Source organism: Patagioenas fasciata, chromosome 2 (assembly GCF_037038585.1).
Source record: "Patagioenas fasciata isolate bPatFas1 chromosome 2, bPatFas1.hap1, whole genome shotgun sequence".
Classification (NCBI taxonomy): Eukaryota; Metazoa; Chordata; class Aves; order Columbiformes; family Columbidae; genus Patagioenas; species Patagioenas fasciata.
Genome location: NC_092521.1, coordinates 129627568 through 129648933, shown reverse-complemented (window position 1 = coordinate 129648933; position 21366 = coordinate 129627568). Strand labels below are relative to the sequence as shown.

The window sequence follows — 21366 nt, the reverse complement described above, 5'->3', positions numbered from 1 at the left end:
GATAAAATAAAATACAGTACCAAGAAGAGAAAAATTCCTTTGCAGACTTTTCTGGTAATCCATGTAGATCAGAGGGATCAGAATCATGCAGCTTCATAATGTTAAGCCTAGCTGCTATAATGCCAGATGTTATTGAGTCTGTTATATAAGGAAGTATTTGCTCTGATCCTTTTAAATCATTACGTTGCTTTGCTTTGACTATTTGGAAGAAGTTATCATCATCATCATTTGACTTCTTTGCATCACATTATCTTACATGTTCCTAATATTTTTGTTACTTTTTTCAAATTAAAATAGAAAAGTAATCCACTCAATTTAGGTAACAGACATTAATTTAACTGAACTATATCAAATACATCAAGTGATTTCTCAGTATGCTTTTACTACCGGACATGAGCAAGCCACCCTCCTACATATCCTAACACCTTTGAATTTTAATACATTTGCTATATTAATTAATCTGTTCAGAAGAACCTTTCAATATCTGAGAAGCTAAGAGGGCAGGGCAAGCGCAAAGAGCCTTCAATGGAACTGTGTGTTGACAAGTCAGATCCCTCCCTCCCGTCGCCCCGCTCTGCTGCTAAGGACTGGAGGAAGCCTCACATACTCTAATCATCTTTTCTTTCCATAAGAGGTAATCTTACAATACATTTCCAACAAAATGAAATTATATTAAACCAGTGAAGTGAGCCAACCAATTGTCAGATTGCTATAGAAATGCAAAGATTTGCTAAGCCACAGACAAACCTCAATCCTGAAAATAGTTCTGCATATATTTAACTATTCCAATACCTCCCATCAGTGAAATGACATCAGGAAAGTTAATTATTTTTTAATTCATGCATGCAGAAATAGAGTCTATATTTCATGTGCATTATTCCATCTGACTAAACATTCATAATGTTCCATAACAATGAGTTTTAAAAACAGGGATTACTATTCTAGTAGAAAAGGAATTAAAATTTTACCAAGGCTGGTCAGTTTGAAGGATGAATCAAAACCCCAAATACTTGACCTGCAGCACCATAAACAGGAGAGAATTTGTTTGCATAATCCAGAATTTGGCACTACTTTCTTTAGAAACAAAACAAACCCACAAAACACCAAGATATACCACATAAGAAGAGAAACACATAATGAAACTGTAAACATAACATGAAAATGAAGGTACTCTAAGCATATTGCAAGAGATGTGGTAAGAGTTCCATCTTGTCTTTCTGACATCACATCTTCAAAAAAAGAATACGGTTATTTCAGAGGCAAGAAAACATTTCTTGAATCTAAAAATGGTATCCAAAAAAACCCCATAAACTTACTGAAAAAGACAGCATGTTGAGAAAAAGAGGTCTATCTCTCCTATGTCTCCATAAATCCAGTGACTTAAGTAAAGCTGCATTGGCTATTAGTTTGAGCTGTAATACTAATGGACAACTGTTGTTCAATCAGAGGTATCAATTTGAGCAATGAGGCAATTTTGCATGCAAGCCTCTAAGAAACCTGAAACAGCTTGCCTGTACAAGGGTTACATTCCAAAGCCTACACACAAGCCAATTTTACAGATCTGGAGTTGCAAAGAAACATAAATCACCTGATTCATAGTGGAGTGTTTTGGGTGTGTTAACCTGAAATGCTTAGAAAATTTCAGCAGACATGGACCAAGCCATGACAAAATTTAAATCAAGATTTGCACACTCCTCTTCAGCCCTAAACTAGTAATGCTGGCACAAGTCTTGTGTCTAAGTATCTGAATTAGGCTGGGACCTTACACTTTCTGCTCTTCTAACTCAACACTGGGTATTTGTAGCTTCACAGATCTGTTGCCTTTGTTTATGCTTTACAGAAAGATGTGATTTAGCATCTGAGAAAAGACTCCGCAAACCTCTATTTCTGGCTATTCTGTTTCACTTGGACTTGGGGAGAATATGTGGTAATTTGGACCCAGAGAAAGATAGAATTCAAATGGAGAATGTTAGGATTTCTTTATTGCATTCTTCAGACAGATAAATTATACTTAAAATGGGTTAAGAAGACCTAGAGCATACATAGCTGATTGGTGGTGCTATGTAGATTCTGTTGCTACCACATGTAAAAAAAAAATCTGCACTTTAGTTCTCACTTAACCTACCATTTAAGTTCACAGAAAGCATGAAATGACTCAGGTGTTCACCTACATGAGTATCTGGAGTTCCAAAAGTGTTAAAAGTAAAATGGATCTCTGTGTCAGAGGTCAAGCAGAAGAGTTTAAAGTTGCACGTAGAATATTGTAGCAGGGAGATGAAAGCAACACAAAATTCATGTTTAGGTTGCCCTTCTGTGCACTGTTTGACACTGCATTTTTGACACAGCATTACCAAGACCAAGGCTGGTCATGCTACCAAACTGGTAGATGCAGACTATCAGGACTGGTGGAGGCCCAAGTACAGTGAAAAGAGTCTGAGAAAGTCAGTATAATTCAGTGTCCAATGGCTTGAAATGAATAAGCCACTTGCTCTTGCAAGTATAAGCTGAGAACTTGGCTCCCATCAGAACATCTCTTTCTTGCATTAGTAAGATCCCTCAGTTTTGCCCTACAACTTCCTCTGCAGATGTAAGCAAGTTGGTTTCAGAATATTATTATTTTTTTTTTTTTTAAACCCAGGAAACTACTACTAGAAAGCCCCTGAGTGTTAAGTTTGCCCACTCACATGATTTCAGGATTCCTTCTCTTCATTGAAAGCTAGGAACAGGTGGCATGAGCTATTTCTTAGAGGGCTACTGCATGTTGCAAAAACATGTAAGGCACTGGATGCACATACATACCTGAGGGGACTAGAAGCTGGGGTTTTTTTTAATTTATTTCCCATGAAAATCTGTTTATGAGAATATTTCCTTAAGTTATTTCTCTAACTACATGGACAATGACCTCATATTAGACATGATTTAGTACAAGATTCTATCTCTTTCCTCCTAAAATTCACTATAAACGTTAAATTTGCTATTTATTATAACAGTATAATGCTATTTGGCCTTTCCAAAATGACACATTCAAAAGTCAAACTGACATGCTAATTACAAATCAAAGTTTTCTTGGCACTAGAAATTCTTAACCATATACAATTTTAATACATGTCCATTCAGCAGCTCCAGGCACACCATTTGAAATGTTAAAATCTTGGAGACTAGAAATAAGCTTCTCCCACATGCAGCTTTTTCTGGCTGAGATACAAACCCACAGAAATGATAGACTGGTATGATTTGTGGTCATAAACTTCAACAGAGCTGTATGAGATGACACTGTATGAAAAATGTAAGCCTCCTCTTATTGTGGGGGAGAAGAATGAACCTCAGCTTTTCATTCCTGCTGCTATTCTGCTTAAATAGTGTAGAGTCTGTTAACTGGAGAAGAATCACCATAAACTACTAAACTATTAATTGAATTGTCCTGATGTCTTTAATGATATTGCCAATAACATGCCTTAATGAGACAAAAAAGACATCCCAGTTCAACAAATCACTTGAGAGGTTGGCCCCTTAAAACTGAACAGAATTTAAATAGGACTACTGTGAATTAGGAGATACTCTACATAACCTGTACATAAGCAGGAAATCTTGCAAGGCCCCATCCTATCCACACACATGAACCTTTGAAAATGTAAACCTAAAATGGACAATTGTGGTAGCATTAAATTTTTTTGGTGTGTTTGGTTTTGTTTGTTTTGTGTGTTTTTTTTTTTTCAGGTTTGATTATGTTTTGCTAAAAAATAAGAATGGGAATTGATATGGACTTAGGGATGTATAGAACTAAATAGTTCAGTTGACTTAAGAATATAATATTATCATTATTGGCATTGATCACTTGGTAACAGAAAGTAATAAGAACAGTAAGTGTATTTTGTTTGCAGCTGCTTGCTAGATTCTGGAAAAGAGGTTAGCGGTTTTAAATAACTTCCTGAAAAAATAATAATAATAAAAAAATCAGCATAGCTTTTGCTGCCAGTTAATCCCTGAGCCTTTCTATGGAAGCCATCAAAGCTCAGGTGGATAAAAGAACTGATGGAGTCTTCCCCTGCAGGTGTGCAGAGCTTCCCTTGCATAGGGAGATCTTTAGCAGCACCTTCCCTCCTGCAGGTGCATCTTCCGTTCAGTGAGGCTCCCCGTGCAAAGCCAACACAATTCGAGTTATCCAACTGTCCACGCTCCTTTTTCCATCACATTCAATGACTCTCCCAGCAAAGAGACAGGGACCAGCTCTTTGAGCAGGTACTGCAACCCAAATGGATAAATCCTTCAACCTTTACTTCCAGGCTGGTGGTGGGTGAGGAAGAAATGCCTGGTGGTCATGCTGCTGGCCATGCCAGCCTCCTCCAGCCTCAGATCTGTGGCCCAAGAGGCTGCCAAAGTTTGACTACACTGCTGATGATCAACGAAAGATTTTAAAGAGCATTTAATTCACATTTGAAATTATTGGAGATATTAAACACAACTGTTACAAATTATGTGACAGTTACCGTAATTAGACTAGGTCTGATTTAGTATTTCCAGCACAGTTGAAAGTCTTACTTTACTGGGGGCCATGGATGTTTCTCAGCATGTTAGGTCCAGTAAATGAAATTGAGTTCAAGCCAATCTATTAACATAGTCCAAGACTTTCCACAGTTCATTATAAATAATAATTACTTTCTGAAAACTTCCTCCTTCACTATGAAAAACAGATCTGACTCACTAAAAACAACATCAGTGAAAGCTCAATTTTTGCTGAAAGATTCTTGAATTTGAAAGAGGTTTCTTTTCTGTATCATCCAGCAGTTGCCATGCATACATTATATCAACAGATTTCAAAAACCAGCCAACTTATTTCAGACAAAATGTCAATATTACCTCAATAAATGTGCTATCAAAATCAGCTCCCTACATTATTTACTAGAACTGATGCTGGCTACGTAGCCAGAAGAACCTGCAAAACTGGAGATCCTTCTATTACAGGCACCTTGGAAAGATTTCATAAGAGATTAACAACTTATTTATTATTTTAAACATTCTATAACACCATTAGCAGTCTATTACTGTGAGCTTCCTAAAAAGGGCTAGTAATCTAGAATGAACATTATTGCTTATGTTTGTGATTTGGAAGATATTAGCTCAGCTGGGGTCTCTCAAACAGATACTTGATATAAAACATTCATAATTTATTTGACTATATACTGAGGTCAGATGGCAGTACTGTTTCCAGGTGAATCTAAAGTGGGCTTTGTACTGCTGAAAATGTGCTGGCACAGCTTTTAACATAAAAACCCCTTTAATAAATTACAATAAACTATCTTGCAATTGTTCTTTTTGTGAATATTCCTGTGATGAAATCTTCCTACTAGAAACACACAACAAACTTAAACAAATCACATGAACACTGTCAGAATAAACTGAGGCATATTCTAGGAGTATTCATTGTTAATGTTCTTTCAATGCTAAGTATCATCAAATATTGCCTGTGCTGCTTTTCCTCACTACATTGATTATTTGGATATATTTAACCTAGAAAAAAATTCAGGGCATAGAAGAATAAGAAACAGAAGTATATTACTATTCTACACATTTGTATTATCTTCCTAAAATCCGTAGAGTTGTCTGGGTGTGCACAGTGACACGTAGCATCATCGTTCATTGCCTTCACAAGGTTAATTTCAGGCTATTAAAATAAATTTTCTTCCCTGTGTGCTGATGATAGCCTGATAGCCTAAGATGACAATTTTGCTTCAAGTTAGTCACTAAGGGCAAAGCAGAGCAAGTTCTTTCAGTTATCTTGGGGTGCTTGTGCAGGGTGGTGCTGCTGATACCATTTTTCTGCAGCACCAGCACACCACAGCGTTTTACCCGCTGCCTGCTTTTCTCTGCCAGCAGAGTTTATATACGTTTCAGACATTCTAAGGCTTTCCACAATCACATTTGATTGTAACTATACTCTTAGAGAGATTTCAAATGTTGCTATGATTTTTTTAAAATGTGGTTTTAGCCTTTCAGTGTTTGGTCATTACATTAAATAAGTTCATTCATGCAAAGGAGCGTATCTGTGTGGGGTATTTATGTGTGGTAATGTCCTTTTTTAAGGCCACTGATTCTTTTTACGTTGAAAACCTGTGTGTATTGGGAAAGCAATCTATTGCATGTACAGTTAGAGTACGTAGAGCTAAATGCTAGTATGAAGAATACTTGCTTCGCATACATTAATCCAACCATTTCTGCAAGGCACTGAACTTTCTATGCTGCATATCCAAAGAGATGTCAGATGTCCACCTGCTACCAAACCCACAGGAACCCAAATCGTGGGCTGCTAATTAGCACAGAGTAGATTTCTCAGCTTTAACTATGTAAGAAGATATCTTTTATGTTCTATAAAAATAATGCAAAGGATTAAAAAAAAAAAAAGTAAACCCACTGGGAATCTGTAAGGATACCGAAAAAAATTATTTCAACCCTACTGAAAAGAGAGTTAATTCTGAACCTTTCTTAGTAAAGAAAGAAACGAGAAAGAAAAATCATACTGAATAGACCAATGAAATTTCCAAATACTCAGTGCTACTAAGATTTAAGCCAACAGAAACTACATGTGTTATTTGGAGGTTAGTGCAACTGCCCTAGCACTGCCTGTGGAAAGGCAGACTAAATAACCAGTTTTACAAGGTAGGCAGACTCTGGTCAGGATTGGCGAGACAAAAGTTTATAAATGGTTACATCATGTCTTGAGTGCTAAAACCATGCAAGGATACTAGAAATAATGCACTACAATGGCTTTATAGCACCCATGTTCATGTGGCTGCCATACCCTCAGTCAGAGAGGGAGAGAAAAGGGAAAGGATTTGAATATATTTTACATCTGCATACACAACATTTCATAGCCTGTTTGACTTTTAGCATTTATCTTTGCAAACACAGGAACTGCAAAGCTAAATAGGAGGTTAAGTAAAGTTTCACGCCTGCCTGTTTTTCCTTCTTGAAGAAATAAAAATGGCTACCAAAAATAACAGCTGCTGCATGAAGGGTTGAAGCAAAGATACTCATTTTTCTATGCTACCTAGAAGCGGACAAGCTTGTGCAACTTCCACTGTTGAAAAATTTGCTGCTCACAGCAGCGCAACTTACCAGTAATAACAGAAAAACAAAGGAGCAGTGTGCTTGCTATATAGCAGTCACATATCTGGCAAACTAAATGCCCCTGATACCAGCCTGGTTTTGACAGGTGAGTGGATTTGCTATCACAGGTAAATATAATCAAACAAAACCTAATTTGCTAAACATTGCACTATAGAGACAGTAGACCCTCAGGTTGCTACTGAAAAATGACTTGGCTTAGCGAGAAGAACACTGATATTGCTTGCAGTGCTATGACTGGTTTCCTCCCTACCTCCTCCTTCCTTGTGCGTTCACAATTGCAGACCTTGCCAAGGTTCTGTGTTTTTGGACTTTTTTTTTTTTTAATTCAATATTGATCCCTAGTGCTCCAATGGGTAACGGTATTGGAAAACACAGCCATTATCTCCCTCTGTCTTCATAACTTACTACACTCCACAGTAAACAAACTGAGTAAACAAGGTCAACAAGAACAAAAGAAGCTGAGAAAATTTTCATGGCTTTCATTTGAATGAACTGTACTGTCCATCTGCTTTTTCAATTACAGCATAAAAGTAAATAAATAAGAGAGACACTGAGAAGTAATAATCAAAGAGTAAATTAAGCCTAGCTTTTTTCCTTTGTTCTTCAGAAAGCAGTTTTAATATTCAGAGATAGTTTTCTAACATAAACCCATTTTATAGGCTCTGTCTTGTTTTCTGAAAGGGAGAGCTGAGGAAGACACTGCACATTTACATTGTAATAAACAGAACATACAAAGAATACGCGGTATAAAGATTACCAATATGAGCCAAAGTCCTTTTAGATCCTAAGTGTATGCTGAATTTCAAACGGTCATACCCAGAATTAGCAGACACTCCCAGTCAATCTCATTTTTGTACCATTTTTGTTTCAGAGATAAAGATGCTATACTTTACCAAACCCCAGGAGCTTTTCCAGTTTTACTTGAAACACAAGCAGCACACTATGGTTTTAAATTCTGAAACCTATGGGGACTATAAACCAGAGTAAATTAGTTGGTTGGGTAATAAAGCCAGGACCTGATCCCATAGTGATGAAACAATGTCCCATGATTTCCAAACAACTGGTTCAGTCAGCTAGCTGAGGTATTAAAAACAGAGGTAGATTGATCTTAACCCCAACTTTTTAAAATAGTTGTGACCTTTGCCAAACCAGAAATACCGGGGGGGGGGGGGGGGGGGGGGGAGGAGGGGGGCAGAAGACAACAAAAAACACACAAAAACCAAACATTAAAAAACAAAACAAAACAAAACACAAAAAAAAGGGAGAGGAAAAAAGCCCCAAAAGCCACAAAAACAAAACAGAGAACAAGTGCTTTTGTTGAAATGCTCTGGATAAGAACTCAAATTGTCTTATTTTTTTTCAAACCTAAAGAAATTTTAAATTGGTACATTTTTAAGCATCATAAGAGACAGAATGATTTTATCATACATGTTAACAAGAGGCAAGGGCATACAGTAATTGAACTTTCATAAATGGCTCCCTTACAATTCCAATTTCAAATTACAGTTGCATTTTCTTATTTTACAATTGATCCAGACCCTTGCCAACTTCTTTAAGCTGTCATACCATGCTTGTGATTGGAGTAGCTTTTTATGGTGCATACGTACAAAGCAAAAAATATTAAAAAAAAATAATTCCTTGAGGGGAATGTGTTCATGAGCATCAGACTGATGAACTGAAAGAAGTGGTCAACAAAATGGGCAAGGAGATCTAAATATATGAGCATGCCAATAATGCAGCTTCATGCATTAGATTTTTTCACCCCTAAGTAGACTTTGCAGAAATGTGTCACTAAAATCACTTAGATTTTAGGTTGACCTACAGAATGTGGCTTTGCCATGTAATGTCTTAACTCTACAACAGGGCAAGGCTGCTTCCCACTTCCAACCCAAGCAATCTCATTCAAGTACAATCTCAGACACTTCAGGCTTTGATATCTCTAGCCAACCTCTTTTGCTGCATTTTCTCTGACTGTTAGCAATCACCTACGCAATTTCAGCTGCAAAACTAATCTTTGCAGCATATTACATGTGAATAACCTCTTTTTAAAACTGAAGTCCTTATGACCTCCTACTGTATTCCAAGAACTTTTTGTGATCTAATACCAAATTGAAATATTTCCTTTATCAACTTCAAATATATTTCTTCTTTTTCAAGTGCCACCATCTTCTTCAGTTTAATGAGAGGCAAAAGCTCTGAAAGGATTCCTGTAACCTGATTAACATTTTTGTAATTGCAAGAATTTCTAGAACTGCCACCAGGTTATGAAACAAAATCAAAATAATATGGAAGGATATTTGAACACAGTCAAAGAGAAGTAGAAGCTATATGACTCAGAGATAATTCTGCACTTAAAGGCTCTCATAATTTTAAAATATTTTACAAAAATAATTTATATTAATTGTCTGTTAGGAAAAAAAAAAAGATTTAAAAGGACAGAGGCATGGCATCATAATGAAAATTTTTAAAATCTGGTTTCTACTTAGCCTTCCATTTCTCAACAGAAGCAAGACATCTGTTAAGAAGGGATGCGGGATTAGATTCCAGAGTCATCCCAGTTAGAACATGCACAGCCACACATCCACGTGTGCCCATGTCTGCACAAACACACACTTTCTCTTAAAGGACCTTCAGCTGTAGTAACTGTGATCTAATCTTCTCCAATGAAGCACAAAATCATTAATTCTGATTTTGGTTTTGGAGCAATTCTGCCACTCACAAGAAGGGTAACACTGGGAATGACTTTTCTGTGTGTGTGTGTGTGTGTGAAATGGTAAAATCATCCTTCATTTATAGAAACATCCTGAATATATTTAGAGGTATTTTAAATAAACAGTTTTGCTAAACAGTATCTAAAAATAATCCGGCACAGAGCATTTTCTGTAAGTTCAAACAGGATTTTTTAAAAAACTATTGTTATGTATATATGCATTAATGATTATTCAGTGCTTCAAGATATGAACTTCATTGCCCAGGGGGCTGTAATGTTCCAAGTAAAAACATAGACTCTTGCAGATTTCAAGTTCCTATACCTTTGCTTGCTCAGCTGAATTTTTCTGTCACACGCAGCATCCATTATATATTAACTACAATTTCTTATTGCAGATGACTGGTGATAAAATACAGTTCATAATCCAGTATCTGTATTTCTCAAAACATTCCAAAAGCATAGCCTTATCATCACTGATTCATCCTACCTTAAATGAAGACAAACAGAAATGTGATGAAAGGCCTCCACAGTGTCTAAACTAGAAGAAAATATAACCTCCTAAGAACAAACCAGTGACAACTAAATATTTTAGTGAAACTACTGACACAGGTCTTTTTGCTTGGTTGTTTTTTACAATGTGTGTTTTCTTTAAAGAGGTAGTGAGATTTGGGGTGTGTGGGGGTATTTTTTCTTCCATGACTCATCCATAATGAATCTCTTCCACAAGAAAGTGTTCCAGAAATAAAAAGTGATACTCAGAATAGTAGTATGTATGCAAATGAATTACTACACTTTACAACATTGACTGGAAAAAAACAACAACAACATTGAAACTGAAAGCAGCCAACATATAAACAGAATTGCATTTTCAGGCAAAAATTGTTTGTTTTTTCTCCTTAACAGTTTGATCATTTCAGGATGCATTTTCATCCCAATATGTTAGATTTCCTGTATAATGTGAACAGAAACACTGAGAACAGAAGTTACTTAAAATGTGGGGCGTGGTGGGGGGGGGGAAGAAGGAAAGGTACAAGGCTCTCTTTTTTTCCTTTGTACATTTTATTTTTAGTTATTTTTTCAGTTGTATATCTTCAGTACGGGTAAGGTGTGGAGGCGCATGGGCTAGTGTTTTTTTTGGCAGTGGGGGTGGAGGATTGGCTTTCCTCTCAATTCCAGTCAGGTTTTACCAAGCCCTCAGGCTTCACTGTTGCCCTCAGCGTTCACTGTCCCAGAACTGCAATATCACCGCAGCATTTTCTCCGCTTCGACGACTGTTGCGCACAGCGCCGGTGCACAGCTCACGACAAGAGCTCTCCCCCTTCACCTCCTGAACGGTAAAGAGTGCTTTCCATCCAACCTGAGCAGATTGGCCACCCAGCCTGAGTGGTGGCCACAGGGGCCACTGCGCTCACAGGGTGAGCCAGCCCCCACCAGCCACCCGCGCTGCCAGGCCGAGGAAGGTGCGATGCCAGCCGGGTGGCCAAGCTGAGGCAGCAGCAGCCAAAAGGATCTTTTAAGGTAGAGGTGGCAGCATTCAGCTGTGACCACCGGCCACAGCAGGGCCCTCGCGTTGAGCAGGGCTGGAGAAGGTCCCCTGGTACCAGCGTGCAACATCAGTGCTATGGCACCAACAGCCACCCACCGTTTCTCCTCTGGGTGCTGCTGAGAATGGTCACAACTGACTTTTCTCTTATGCTAAATTATTAACTAGATGATAAATGCAAGAAAAAGTTGCTTTGGGGTAGGTATGTGTGTTTTTAAGTGCAAAATGTCTACCTTTTAAAACACTTAGCAGAAATTTATTATTTTCATTGACTTTTGGCTTACTCTATAAACATACTAAATCATTTTGCAGGATTTTTTATTATTATTACAAATCCACATTTCTATTCAACTCAAAATGATGAATGCAAAACCAATACAGTAAGCAACAAATGTATCCACGGTGACCAAACAACAAATTCTAAAGCGCAGTACAGTGAGTGAAAATTAGCAGTTCTTCAAACTACTCCATCAAAATCCAGCACGATGTAAAAGAAAGGCTCGTGCAATTAGAAGGGTTATGACAAGTTTCATTATTTCAAGACTCAGTTCAAATAGTAGAACATATATAGTAGAACGTAGTAGAATATCTCAGCTGAAAATCTTCTTGGAGGTTACAGTTTTAAAGAGAAAAAGACTAAGGCCAGTTCGTGAATTTAGCAATTTAACTCTCTCATGGTTAGGAAACTCACTTCACCCATTAATATTTGCTCTATATTTTTTTTCAGAGGGTTAGGTCTTTCTTCCCACAGTAATATTTTAGGTATTTATTTCCACCTTAATGCTGTACACGTGTGTTCTCACTATGCCATCCCGCATCCGCAGCTATTAGATAAGAAGGCCCAGAAGAACAAGCAGCATGCATACAAACATACAGAAGTGCTTTCTCTTTCTTTCCTTCCTATTCTGTAGGTGGCCCAATAGTAGCAAGCAACAGAGAAAAAAACAACAGAATTCTTTATTAATATTAAAAGGAATTTTTTTTTCCCCCTCAGAAAGTATAAAATTCCGGTATCATCTATGTGATGGCTATAGCAATTTTAAGCAAAAGTATGTGCGCGATATACGCAATCAAGTTTTCATCCAGCTGTGTGCAATACTGCTTTGTGCAGTAAGTGTTACAACAGGGACAGGTGAGATTACAGACATTATGGCTTCTCACAGACAGAGCAGAAAAACACCCAGAACGATCACAGGTAAACATTATTCCCATTAGCTCATGCTTTGTTATGCAAAAGACAGAAGCAAGAACATTCATTTAAAACTTAAAACTAAAGGAAGTTTCAGGCTGACCAAAGCAGACTGAGAACCTGCCTAACAGAAACTTTTACCTCTGCTCTCAGAAGTGACATTTCCTACAAAGCAGAGAGAAAGCACAATCCAGTTTGTTTCAATTAAAAACTGGTGTTGCACCAGAAAACAAATAAACATGTAAAACAGCAGTTTGTATTTTTTCAAAGTACTACCAATATAAGTTTGATCACCCTCACATGTTTCTGAAAACTATAGACAAACAGAAAAAAAAAATTACAAAATTAAGTACCATACAGCTAACATATACCATATACTCTAACCCATATAACTTCAGGAAACTGTAACTTCTTATCCTAGTCACACAGGCAATTTTCGCAAAATTCACCGTAAAAAAAAACCAAAATGCATCTTGCACTTGCAATATTAAAGGCAGAAAAATAACCCAACAGAAATAAGCAAAAGATTAACCAAGTGCTACATTTTAATGAAGAGACTTTATCCAAATTACCTAAACCTAAAATGATTATGCTTGTCTATTCTTTCTCAGCCGATGGAAAATGTACCAAAGCTAAAACATTGCAAATTTATCTCTGAAAGGGACTCTGAATAGTTCTGACAACTATTCAATTTGTATTTTTTCTGTTAAGACAGTTTACATCAAAATTAATTTGTTTTCATAACTGATCTTTCACTTAAAGACAACACCCTCCCCCATATTTTTAATTTTACAAAAAAAATGCTTAGCATGTCATAAAGCATAGTACTTTTGTGACAGGGCTCAAGATATTACAGAAGTTCTTCTCTTAGAGCTTGAAGAGAACTCCTGATTCAATATTTAATGAAACTGAGAAAACTGCTGAATGTCCCAGAAATCCTCCAACTCTCTGTTCTGTGTTCATCCTAAATATTATGCAGCTAAAAATTAACACTGAGGCTAGAGGAGAATTCAAGTAGCCAAGAACAGTATTTTTTCCATTACAACACCAAATTTTCTATATTTTTTTTTTTTTTTTTTTGCTATTTAGCAGCACTAACTTGCAGCATTATATTGCAACTGTACATCCCAGCCCAGTACTGCAGCACTACATTGCTTAGACATAGCTCTATGCTCCAGCATGTTTTTAGGGTATGCAGCCAGCTCAGCTGTAAGCCTAAGGAAGATTTCCATCAAGCAACAAAACTAAACTCTGCACAAATATTTAACAGCTCTGAGACCTCTAAAGGCTTAAAATAGTATGCATTTCGTGGTATGCTAGGAGCCAAACCCACACCAATGATCTGCATAATGCAGAGTACTCGGCAAACACACCACTGCAAATAAAGCATTGTTTCTCCTTCGCATCTTTGAATTCTTCAAACTAAAAGCTGAATGAAATACTAAGGCTTACTGTGCCTCCCTACCACAGACAGTGCAGCAGCAGCTCGTCCATTACATTAAGTTCGTCTGAAACTTCCCATGCCTCGCAACCATTTCTCAAACCCTCTCGGCAGATGAAGCACAAGTTCACATAAAACAAACCCAGGATGAGTTCATCCTATCTAGTTTATTTTTCACGCTGCTAAAACTACGCGGTAGCCCACTCAAACAGAAAATTTCCCAGACAATGGAATCCTTTGAAACTGCACAGCCGACAGGATTCCCCAGTTGTCAGTTTTAGGTGCGTGCCAGCACGAAATGTTCTTGAATCCGAAATTTATAATAATCACTCCTATTGATAATGTGAGCAGAAGCAGAATTACATCACAGTTAACACTTACCAAAATACATTATGTTTCTCATTAATCATGCAGTCAGGATCCCACCGCTGTGTATTCAGCATTAGCTCCCACACAGGGCTGACATGTAAAACAGAGCTCTTTCATTCTACATTATGTGGAAATTTCCCAGCACAAGAAGCATGAGTGAGCAGTGTGCCTCCTCAGGATGAGCGCTTTGCAGGCAGTCTTATCCCTCATACAATCCCTGTCTGATTTAGCGTTTACTCCGGCTGCATGCTGCACTGCCCATTCTTACTGTAATCTGACTCCTCCTTCTGATGTCCTTGCTGTGCCTGTGACATCAGGACTAAGAGTACTACAAACAGATCCTTTTCTTTAACGGGCTGGCAACGACGTGCTCTAATACGCTGGTTAACCTAACTCTGGCATGGAGGGGAAAAAAAAGCCTTCTAAAAACATACTTATTTTTTCTTTTCTTTCTGGTTTTTTTTTTTTTCCCCCCAGTAGACACACTCAGTGACATAACGTGTTCAATTATATAATAGATGGGAAAGACAAAGTCTATATTGTTAGCATATTTTTCTTTGAAGGGTAGGCTCCAGGAGAAGCTCCGAGTGCCCTGATTCCTCAGCTTCAGTGGAAGATAAAGATGCTTGGCACTTTGCAAGATCGTGTCCCCCTAGGGCTTTTTTTTTAATCAATAGTTCTGTTTTAAGAAATTATTTTAATCTGAATGTTGGATAAAGCTCAGTCTGTTCCTATTTTTAAAAAGCAACTGACGAATAGGTAGTTCAATTTCAATAGAGCTCAACTGATTTTTTTAAACTACAATTTTTTTGCATGAAGGACAGAAGATATACAACAGCACGAACTTGTAATGGAGTTTACAACCTTTCACCCTCCAGGTCTCTGGCTCAGGTTGATAAGTCATTAGCAGCTGGTAGCTATTTTATTGTTCTGTGACAAATGGAGTGGTCCTAAATTTGTTGTAAATAGATCCCCACACAATTCCTGCTGCTATACAAACTAGCAGCAGCTTCAGAGGACAAAAGACCAAAGAAATACTGAAATAACGTCCAACATCTACACGTAGTGCTCTGGGATGGATCTGACACACACTGGCATGGCAGCGTGGTGAGGATGATGCGGTTTGTATTTATGCACATATTGTGTCTCCTACAAATCAATAGAAGACATCAGTTTCCTGCTGTCAGTCTGGCATGTATCACTGATAATACACTTGAACTAAATAAAGGTAAAAAATAATGGACAGTATGCTGAAGTGTTTATTTCATTATAATGGCATCTAACAGGATGAATGCTTTCATTCCACAGGAAAGAGGATGACAGGTATAATTCATTTAAAGCTCCACTTCTTATTTGTAAAAGCTCCACAGAGTAACTACTATTTCATGAGGTTCAATCATTTAGTGCAAAATTATCCCACCAGCACAGCAGCCAAGGAATGCTCCAATTGCAGCAGAAGAGTTAAGAGCCCTGCTGTACATCGCTGCTACTACGCATCTCTCAGCAAGAGCCCTTCACAGCATTGCTCTCATGAGGTTTCATGCTACCTGTGTGAAAGTCACCAAGAATAAACACTGCCTGGGGGAACTGGGGCATGAATTTAAGTCCAGTCCCTCACTGGAAATCCCACAGTTCTCGGTTTCTGATGCCTAGCATTTCTCAGAGCCCTTTCTTATTTCAGCTGCCCCTAGGAAGAGGCATGCCTGAAATGAGAGATACATGGTACAAGGATACACTCCCAAATACACTTTGCTTCACAATTAAAAAGCACAAAGTGCAGTTATGCACTTTGAGGCCATAGAGTGAGAGGGAAGAAGGTCAAGATTTCTTGTGTGGTTCAAACTGACTGACTGCAACTTAAGTTGAGCAAATCCTAAATCTAGAAATCCCTGAAAATAAATTTAAAAAATAAATAAATAAATAAATAAAAGCAGCTGTCTACAAACCATGGCCTGCATTTCAAATAGTGGGTTTGTACAGCAAGTAGCAGAGAGTATTCATGGTACCTTCCCTTCTTCTGTTTCATCATTATAACCCTTATTCACTTCTACTGTACAAGGAAGGACACTTTGCTATAGGAGAAAATACCACTCTCAAAGGCTGGTTTAAAATATATCAGCTGAGCCACTCTAACATCCCCTGAGCACTAGGTATAAACTACTATCGGGAGCTTTCTGCAGCACAAGCCTTCCTTCTCCTCCCTTCACCAAGGGTAAAAGCTCAGAGAATCAATTCTCTGTGAAATCCTTCAGCTCCTTTGCAAGAACCGAAGCGCTTTTGCAGAGGTGCTGAGTGATGCCCTCTACGACAGCCTGCACCAGGCACAGCATTTGCCTGTTAAGCTGAGTTTACCTTATGGCAGAAAGGCTAGGGCTCATTCTGCCAGTGGTCAGACGCTGCGAGATGTAGGCTGCCTCCAGGCACAACTTTCCTCCAAGCTGATATACCTTGCTGGTTTCTGCTGTCAGCTGCCAGCCTGGGTACAGACAACTCATGACTGTGTAGACGTGCCATTAGCAGTCTGGCAGCAACCATGCTGCCTTTAAACACCCCTTCTTGAGACGGCTGCTCTGCTACAATACCTGTACCAATTTGGTGCAGCCTGATGATAAGTCAGCTCCTCAACAGCAAAGCGTCATGTAGATTGACATATTCTTCACTACTTTGTTCTGGATGTTACCTCCACTTTTGTTTTGCACTTTAGGATGCAGAACAATCAGGACCATCTTCCTTCTTTACTGCAACTTATTTGTGTTTATACGATAAGCATACAATCAAAGTAGCAAAAGAGAAACGAGAAGAAGTATTCTTTAACTTATTTGCATTTCATCTACGGAACAAATGCAAGGGAGGAGGGAAAGTCACTGGTAGTCTCTTCTGGAAAGCTTTCACAGCCCAAATTGACGTACTCCGTGCCAAATCTGCTTTCATTTACACACATACAACATTAATAAACTGCAAAAAGAAGCAGAGTTCCAGGCAAGGGACAAAGAATAAATTTCATTACCGAAGTGAGATACTGTCACTATCAGTGAAAGCAAGGATTAGTTTAGTGATTGCAATCCTGAATTGCTGCTGCTTTAACTCAAGCACTGAGGATTTCCACGTGACTGTGGAGAAAGACAGTCAGTAGCAGCAAACATACTTGTGTGTGTCTGGAGATTTGAGTAGACTCAGTCTGGACATGCAGGATCATGCAGAATGAATGAGCAAACTGGCCCATGATGTCAGCCCATGGTGCAAACTCCCAATCATCAACAAGCCAGCACAGGCTAACCAGCATTTAGCTTGGGTATAAACACAGGTCAGCTGCACAATTATCATATTTTCATTCATGGTTCACCTATAAAAACAAAACCCCCAAAACCCTCACAATTCATCAATGGTGTAACCCTAGCATGACAAAAAGTACCTTCTGCTAAAGCATGTACCCCACACCCTTATTTCTCACAAAAGAAGTTACTTCTGCTCCCTGAAATCCTCTTTCCCAACAACCTGCTTCTTTTTTCCCAATAGCATCTTCACCTTGATTTCTTCTGTCCTTTCTACCTTGACAACTGCATTTTGGTAAAGGGTTTGCCACAAAGGGCAGATTTTCAAAGCACAGACTACCTCACAAGACATTACCTCCTCAGAATAAACAAAAAGCAAGCTGAGAGTACACATTTCCCAGAAGTACAGCACGTACCCTACATTCTTCCAGAGCTGGGAAAGCTACAGGTTACTCCCCATGCCTGACTTGGCCTAGAGCCAGAGGGCCACTCCATGAACTAGCTGTGCTATCTATGCTTTATACAGATTTTTATCTATCCACTGATTTACACAATTCCTCCATACTAAGAATTAAAACCACCCACAGGCATGTCTGTTGCAGAGACCAATTAATATTTAATATTAATGCACCCAGTTAATTCCCTAGGATTCCTGGAAAATTCTCTTCCAGTCTTGAACTCTCCCAGGAGGCAACTAATATTAGATTTATACCCAGACTCTTACCAGTTGGCTTTGATGAATTTCAATTAGTGAGGCTGACCACAAACCTTTTCTGGCAAATGCAGAAGCTTATTGAGAGACTCTTTGCTGGCGGAAAGGTAACAGCAGGCAACAAAATACACTAGTGACACAATATTTTAAGTTCATGCATCATGTGCAGTACGTTAAAAGATCTCATACACATCAAATGTTTCCAGATTTTCCTAAAATAAATTTCATATACTGTACAGAGACAGCTCTTAAGAATAAAAATGTATTGTGTGAACACTCATTTCTGAAAAAGAAGTTGGAAATGCAATCCAAATCACACTTGACCCACTAGTTCACCAAATGCACCCAAAAACTAAAAGATTAGTGAAGGTAAGGTAGGGCTAGAGCTTCTACATAATTTGGAAAAGTATGTATTGCAGATATTTCATTCCTACTAGTACTACAGTAACCACAATGCACAAGTAAAAAACAGCAAACAAGACAGTTTTGTAAGGTTCCAAAAGGAATTGAAAGTGTTTCCAAGTTCATGTATTTTTGTGCTTCAAATAAAATATACTAAGTACAATGCCTAAAACTTCTGTTTGTTTTTATTTTGAAACCATCTGGAGCAGTTTAAGACACACTACACGATAATGCAGATTTTGCAATTTGTTAATAATCTCTTGAGGTTAAACTAAAGGATAAGAAGGGAAGAAGCAGGTTATGTTTGTATATTTTAACTGTCCATAGAGACTGATCTTGGGTTTTGCACGTTCTCCACTAGCTAAAACTACCAAATGTGTTTTTTACCCTTGACTCAGAAGTGTCACTTCTGGAAATCTGCAATATTTGTCACCATGAATACCATTTAACTGCAGCAGTACCCAAAGGAACTCTGTACTGCCACAGGTGAATACAACTGGAGGAACTTAATTAATCTTCTGTCACTTCCATGATGCTTTTCATTAGTTTAGCTGCTATCTGATCAACTGCTTCACTCTCTATTGCAAACGGCTAACCAGAACCTCCTGTTAAAGCGTTTTCAAGAAGTAAACAAAGCCTCACCTTTGGTTCTGAGAGTCTTTATAAATCTTTGCTCTGCAGACTTTATCAGTTCAGTAACCATACTTGCAACACTGTTCTTTCTAAGCAACTGGGATTTTCTACATACGAGACTTAAGAAATATAAATAACAACAACATGGTTTTGTAAGCTTAAAGCTAGTCCTGCTAGGATTTTACAGTTTGAATACAGATGACATGGCAATTGAAAGGGCATATTTTTCTGAATTTCCTTCTCAAGGATATGGACAGTTACTACACAAACAAACACAATGCTCCCAACATAAAGCCAAACTGACATTTTAGGCACTATTGCTGCTTATTGTTTTACTAAATGTCCACTCCTGTCATATTTTGTTTCTATGCATGTGACAAGATTTAAGATAATGAGCCTGAATGAATACACAACTGGTGCAGAAGCTTATTTGACTATGTATATTGATAATAATTTTAAAAAGAAGGATGGTCTTAAAAGCGAACAAGACCAAGAAGCCTGTCTGAGTCCATGTCAAAGATGTTTTTTCACATACACAAAGAATCTATTATTTTTTTCAGTCAAAGAATGAAAACTGGAACTTGTGGTAACATCAACTCCAACGTGCACAGCCCTTGCTTTCTCTGTCTTTTCCTTGTAATTTTATTTCTGTACTGCATTCAGTAAAATTTGTCTAACTAACATGTGCGTTTTGAATATATCACATATACATAATCCATCTCTACCCTTGGTAAGGTGAAGAAATTAGTCAGTGTTTCACTTTTTTGGTCTGTCTTTCCAATACACTCTACAATTTTGCAATGCACTTTTAGAATTCATCACTAAATCCTGGCATTGTATTCTCACAATTTATAAATTTATAGTATATAAATCTAAATGTATAAATCCAGATGTTGCACTGAGAAATTCTGTACAGCTTTCACACTCTAGTTTTTTTTTCACTGTAATTTACAGGATGCAATATGATCAAGAGTCCAACCCACATTTTGCATTTCTGATTGTAATATCATTAATTAGTTAAATTTGGTATGCAGAAGAACTGTCAATTCATCCTTTCTATTAATCAGATGTCTACATACATTATACTGTATAATTCATTTATTTAGAAGAAAACAGTACCCCAAACTATCCATGTCTATTATGCCTAAAAACATCTCTATCAATCAAAAGACAAGTCTCAAGTAAGAAAACCAGGTATTACATGGTGAAATTGTCTGTTTATACTGCCTCTTTTAACTGTCTGTTTATATTGGGTTAAACTACAATAACTAAAATGTATTGCACTATTAGAGATGTCCAGAAATGATAGCAATGTGATTATTACATAGGTATCAGTTACATTTCAATACCAGCAAATCATTAGCACTCCTGTTCTCCTCTGTGGTTTCATGTGGCTGGTTTCAGGGTTTTTTTTGAGGGGGTGTTGTGAATGGGGGTGTTTGTTTGGTCAGTGGTTCTTTTTTAATTTGTTTTGTTGTTCGATTTTTTTATTGGTTGGGGTTTTGTTATTGTTGTTGTTGTTTTTCGTTCACGATGGTGCATCAATGAAATGGGGATGTCCTCAAAAAATACTTTATTACTCTCGTGCAAAAGTTATATAGGCCTAATGATTTTGAATAGTTTTTAGTCCAAGTTGCTGCTGCTTGACATCTTCTTTTCTTCCAGGCATCTTGGAAAGTGCCTCAGCACACTCATGACATGAGGACAGTATAAAGCATTTTTCAAAATACAGAATAAAAAATATTTAACACTTATGGCTCTTTCAAATCACTCCTAACAATCTTACTATCTCCATCTAGTGGCTTATACTATTAGGATTTTTGTCCTCAATACACTAAAAACTTATTGTCCTTTGCCTTGGCAACCACAGATTTTTCATTTCCTGTTTTTAGCTTTCTGTATAAATTCTCCATATTCTTACTTCTAATTTATATTGATTATTGTCCTCTTCTTCTTTTATCATTTTGTTC

General features: G+C 37.7%; 1 protein-coding gene across 4 annotated transcripts in view; it reads right to left on the bottom strand.

Moving 5' to 3' along the window:
* Positions 1–21366, bottom strand: part of ZNF385D (zinc finger protein 385D) — a 422321-nt gene that overhangs the window by 148347 nt on the left and 252608 nt on the right. Inside the window, exon 1 of one of the 4 annotated variants that reach the window (XM_065831195.2) lies at positions 14390–14679. The exons of the other annotated variants lie outside the window; for them this stretch is intronic. Coding sequence (XP_065687267.1) covers positions 14390–14411 — 22 coding nt within the window. The 5' untranslated portion in view covers positions 14412–14679. Of the gene's footprint in view, positions 1–14389; positions 14680–21366 lie in introns of those variants that run through there. 4 annotated transcript variants of the gene reach the window in all.